The sequence below is a fragment of the Sinohyriopsis cumingii genome, chromosome 3, assembly GCF_028554795.1.
Source record: "Sinohyriopsis cumingii isolate HCF-2022 chromosome 3, ASM2855479v2, whole genome shotgun sequence".
NCBI lineage: Eukaryota > Metazoa > Mollusca > Bivalvia > Unionida > Unionidae > Sinohyriopsis > Sinohyriopsis cumingii.
The window spans coordinates 26,157,218-26,163,217 of record NC_142963.1 but is presented as its reverse complement, the minus strand read 5'-3'; the positions used below and the strand labels follow the sequence as shown (position 1 = coordinate 26,163,217).

Below are 6,000 nucleotides of genomic sequence, written 5' to 3'. Positions count from 1 at the left end.
AAATCTGGACTCTGAAAACAGAGATGAAATATCCTGTGACTTTGCTGGGTAAAGAACTTTTAAAATGTATAAGAAGTTTCTACATTTTTGGGGTAAATCGTTTGAATATTGAAAGAAAAATATAAATATCCTATGACAGGCATCAAATGGTTTGCTTTGCTATCTGCACAAGCCTATACACATACAAAAAATATTTCAAGAGATATATATTTACAACAGCCGTATCTCTAATATGTTTGAACTACCATAAATACTTGCTTATAAGTTCAGTAAAACAGCAAACAACATAGATCCTTATCTGTCATTGCATAGTGTGCCTTCAGATCCCAGTCTATGTTATTTGTTCTACTGATTACTCCTAACAAACTGCACAGACCCAAATCTGCTGGCACATTATGAGATGGCAGATCTGGGTCTGTGCAGTTTTTCAGTTGGACTTGTCTTACAAGCAAGCATATACAGTACCTGAAGCTACAAGATCCACCATTTTATTATGCAGTGAAACCCATTCCTAATATGTGAATTTAAGCGCATTCCAAGCCCAATTAATGTTCTATGCATAAAATTTAGTCTTAATTAATAAACTTTATTGATCTCTTGCAGCTTGTTAAAAGTGGATGCCACTGTACATTATAATGCATGGCATAACTGATGAATCCCCTAAAATGAGACACCATTTATGCTTGCTTTTAAGTTGAATCCAACTGCAAATTGAACAGACCCATGCCTGCTGTTACATAATGTGCCAGCATATCTGGATATGTACAGTTTGTTGACACTGACCCTGCTCTGCTGGCACATTATGCAATGGCCAATCACTGTATATGTCATTTGCAGATGAACAGGACTTATAAACTAGTATATACAATACCAATGCCAATCCATCAGCATAACATTCTCTTATGATTTATTTCATTGAAGATTGATCAATGACATATTTTTACTTGATGCTGAAATATTTTCCAGCAAATAAATGAAGGTTATTACAAGATGAATTAACATATGCATACAGTTTTAACAGTCTAGGTGTCTAACAATCAAAACCATCTGCATTTTGAATATCAACACTGGCAAGGCAGCTCAGAATGATGTCATTATTGCAATCTCATACCATTGACCTAAGTGTATAATTGCACTGTGAACTGTGTGGGAGAGACTGGATTACACTATGAACTTTGTGGGAGAGACTGGATAACACTATGAACTGTGTAGGAGAGACTGGATTACGCTATGAACTGTGTGAGCAAGACTGGATTACACTATGAAATGTATGGGTGAGACTGGATTACACGATGAACTTTGTGAGACTGGATTACACTATGAACTTTGTGAGACTGGATTACACTATGAACTGTATGGGAGAGACTGGATTACACTATGAATTGTGTGGGAGAGACTGGATTATGCTATGAACTTTTTAAGACTGGATTACCACTATGAACTGTGTGGGAGAGACTGGATTACCACTATGACTTCAGTTCAACTGGTGAAATTCATGTCAGATGCCATTAATGACTGACACACAGCCTCGGACAAGACTGGCCAGCAGTCAATTTTTGTTATTCAGAATAAAGAAGGCTTGACCGAGGCAGATGGTGATGAATAGGTGGTGTATGGGGATTCATCATCTACGTCATGATATCAGGATGCACAAAGCTTTGTATCTTTGTAGGACAAGTTAAGGAATTATAAATGTGGAATTAACTATTGCAAAAGACAGAAATTCCCACTGATAAACTGTACACTAAAACAGAAATCACAAAATTAAGATACAAGATGAAACTTTTTTCAAAATTTTCAATTTGGGACAGATGGAATGACTAAATCCATAACAGATGATAAAATCATTTTAGAGATATGTACAGTGATAGAAAATCACGCACAATTTGTAAATATAAAATTTAAAATACAGTTATATATGTACAGGAAAGAAGTATGTAACATTATATATATATATATATATATATATATATATATATATATATATATATATATATATATATATATATATATATATATATATATATAATTCATTCATACAGTAGAAAATATACAAGTGAAGGAAAAATGAATGTCTACACACAATAGACCTACTGCATAAAGAAAATATTCAAATAAATAAGTGAAAAGTTTAAATTTAGAATAGTTAACATACAAATAATTACAATACTCAGTCATTATAAAAGGACTGGTGTTATAACAAAGAATCCCATAATGAAAGAGTACTGTAACTTATTGATTAACCAACTCAGACATGTTTCTTAGCACATGTACCCAAAACAATATAAAATATTAGGTATGAAAAAAAAACAGTACTTTGTGAAGAAAATAGATTAAAGGTTTTAATATAATCTCACCATACACAAAATTGTACAATTTTTGAGCTATTTAAAGAAAAATGACATTATATTAGGGATGAGACAAAGTAAGAATGGTTAAATATTGTTAGATTAAAGAAAGAAACACCCTTGTTGTGGTCTAATGAACGGTTGCATTTACTATGAATCTGTTCAGTATAGGATGGCATCCATTTGGCTGTACTTAATGACCCATTTGATGCAATTAGGATCATACAAGCAGTCACTGAACAGGATAAACAAGTCCTAAATAATGACCATGTCTTTCAAGCTCAGACTCAGTCAATATCGAAAAAACAATGCTGTATTATCATCTTCAGCACCTTTCAGCACACCTCTCCCATGAAGGTTGCAAACAGTTGATTTTCTGCCCATTTTATCTGGATGGTCGATAACCTGGCAGTTTCCCCTGTGCAAATGCTACCCAAATCTGACATTTTCAACAATCATAACAAGGCCAAATTACCATATAAATCACAAATAATGATACTGGAGAAAAGACTGTTTTGTGTTGTTTCTATAAGTATTGTGCATGGTTTTCTTGAGTACAAATGTTTGCCAAAGCAATCAGAAGTGGTTTTTAACCCTTGGGCTATGCTCCTGAATTTAGAATCTTCCCTTGTTATCCAGCAAACATTTGCACACATCAAACCATGTCTGATCATTATTATTACATATAATATTTTCTTGAATTCAATGGATGTATTTCAATTTCCAAAAGTCATATAAAATCAACAGTAGATCTGTCTGCAATCTATCAATATGGCCAAAGATGGTCATGTAGCAAGAACCTACTATGAGATCAACTTCAATTTTTGTGCCTACATTTAAGAACTGGTGAGCTGCAGCACCAATAAAGTAAGAGCTTGTTAACCTAACCTACTTCTCTAAAATAAAATGATCACATTTACAAGGACCTTTTTAATGAGTTTTAAAGCAGACAGGCTTTGTCAAGAGAAAGGAGATCAAAGTTATCAAATCAGTAGGGTGACCATCATCTAATGAATTTACAATTTCAAACAAATGGTGGCCACTATGCATCCTCAGTTGCTCATCTGTTTATATGACAAAGTGAGCAGAAACAATATTTCATACAGTTCAAAAATCATGAAACTCAGTCAGGATTAATTTTTTTGTCAGATTAACAAGAACTGTCACAAAATCAATATTGATCCATCAGTTCAAAGTGATTAAGGCCCATATAAACAGTCTCTGCCTTTTTTCCCACACAGTATCTTGTCATAATTCTAGCACAACTTCTTTGCAATTGGGCTTCCTTTCCATCCCATATCACGGAATATTCTCTCCTGATGGAGAACTGAACCTTTTTTGTATTCAATAATTATCACTCCCGAATTGATTATCCTTCCAAAAAGGAACATATTTCAACCTTGTAAATTATTTTGTAGAAAGTCAACCAGGTATCCCTTTTTTTGAAAGTCATGTAAAACAGTGTATAATGTTCAAGTCTATGGATGTGTTATCACAAATCTTCCTATATGACACTCCATAAATCCAAAAGTGAAATTCCAAACTGGAATCTCCTCTTCAACAATAGCTCTAGTATCTAGGCAAGCTGAAGCCAGTCACAGTTATGTCCCCTTTTCTGTAAGCTGGGATTGTGGGTGGAGGTTTCTTGCTTTTCTTCTTGTTCTGAGGTGTACTGACTACAGAGGAGTCTGAGAAGGTTGTATTATCTGAAAGAGATGATAGAAGCTGCATAAAAATGAAATCTTTACTTTACATTTATGAATTTTGAAAGGAAACTGCAATATGTCTCTCACCCACACACATTAATTAACTTAATTATGTGACAGAAGGCATTTGGGTTATCTGGCTCTATGTTTCAGGTTTTAGACAAAAAACATCCATGTGAGACTGCCTTGATCTCCCTAACTGATAAATGGCTTCAAGCACATGACCAAGGTAGAATAATAGGATCTGTATTTGTAGATTTCAGAAAAGCTTTTGACATGGTGGATATGAAATCCTTTTGAAGAAACTGAAAATCTACCATTGTGATGAAAGAACAATCAGATGGTTTACTTCTTACTTAAGTGAGAGAACACAACATGTTTATATAAATAATGTTCTGTCTGAACCTGGAACAGTTAGATACGGAGTACCACAAGGCTTAATTCTAGGTCCATTACTATTTATTTTATTTATTAATGACCAACCACTTTTACTAAAGGACTAAATGTCATCTAATAATAAGGTATGGGGTAATTCAAATGACAAAAACATAGCAAAGCTGGCACATCTTCAGAAAAGAGCATTTGAGCTAATATCAATCCAGAAAGAAAGCAAGGAAAATTTAGCTGGTAAGTTACAAATATTACCTATTAAAGACTGAATCCATGTGAGAAAAGCCAAATGAATGTACAGGATATCCAATAATAGTACTCCTGAATATTTAAAATCATTATTCCAGTATGGGCTACCTTTCAATACTCTCCATCTGCAATCCATGTCTACCAAACAGTATAAAATTCCCAAACCAAGTAAGGTATTATTTTAAAAAAGTTTCCAATAGTCTGGAACTTTGCTCAGGAATAGTATTCCAGTTGAGATTAGAAATGCCCACTCTATTTCCCATCTTCCAAACTCAATATATCGTGTGGCTTCCAAGATGCAGCTAAAATAAATTCCTTTGTATAAGGGCCTCAAGGTAGATTAGTTCTTAGCTAATCGTGTTATTCTCTTTAAATAAATTCGTTATATTATTATTATAATTATTATTATTATTATTATTATTATAACTGATACTAAATTTGTAGACAAAGAGAAATAACTCACACGAACTGATACTAAATTTGTAGACAAAGAGAAATAACTCACACAAACTGATACTAAATTTGTAGACAAAGAGAAATAACTCACAGAAGCTGATACTAATACTAAAACTTACTTCTGTATCCTTTTTTCTTGCCTCCATTCTTGCTCTTTTCAGAAGGAGTGGTTGGAAATTCTGTCTCATCTGCGGATAGAAAAGATCCAATAAAATATTTCACCCGTATAAATCTAAACTTGTATTACTACATGTACCTGATATGACGATGAATTGATAGTTCATCTGAACTTGGGGACAAATTTACAGATGAAATTATTTAGACCAGATGGGGTGGCTGAAAAATCGTGAGAAGTCATTTTAATTATCATTCAGTTGCTTTTTCCATCAGACTACAATGTAGTGTGGTAAAGTCTTATCCAGTCTAAAATGGTATTAATCTGCAGACTTGTCTGCTCTGAAAATAGTGTTAAGTTACAGACTTGTATGGTCTAATAATGTCAGTAAGCTTCAAACCTGTCTAGTTTAAAAATGGTATTAAGGTTCAGACTCATCTGGTCTAAAATGGTATCAGGCTTTTGGAATGAAAGTAGGATGGAGTTTCGGACTTCTCTTGTTTAAAGATGGTACAAAAGTTTCATACCTGTCTGGTTAAATGGGACCAAGCTTCAGTCCAAAATTAATATTAAGTTTTCACTTTATCTGTTCAAAAACGGTAGGTTTTAGAATTATCTGTCTAAATAAATTCCATTTTTGGTATATCTCTCATTAACTAGTACTGTTCGATTTGTGAAATAATATTCTCCAAGTAAGCCATTCCTTTCATGGGTTTTTGTTTGCATAAAATGAACA

General features: G+C 33.4%; 1 protein-coding gene across 2 annotated transcripts in view; it reads right to left on the bottom strand.

The window, feature by feature from the left end:
• Window positions 1-2,329: 2,329 nt before the first annotated feature.
• LOC149802579 (kinesin-like protein KIF19) overlaps window positions 2,330-6,000 on the bottom strand; it is a 147,087-nt gene continuing 143,416 nt past the window's right edge. For both annotated transcript variants that reach the window (XM_089951850.1, XM_089951851.1), the window contains 2 exons: window positions 5,269-5,337; window positions 2,330-4,054 (listed from right to left, as the gene is read on the bottom strand). In XM_089951850.1, coding sequence (XP_089807976.1) covers window positions 3,918-4,054; window positions 5,269-5,337 — 206 coding nt within the window. In that variant the 3' untranslated portion in view covers window positions 2,330-3,917. The remainder of the gene's footprint in view (window positions 4,055-5,268; window positions 5,338-6,000) is intronic.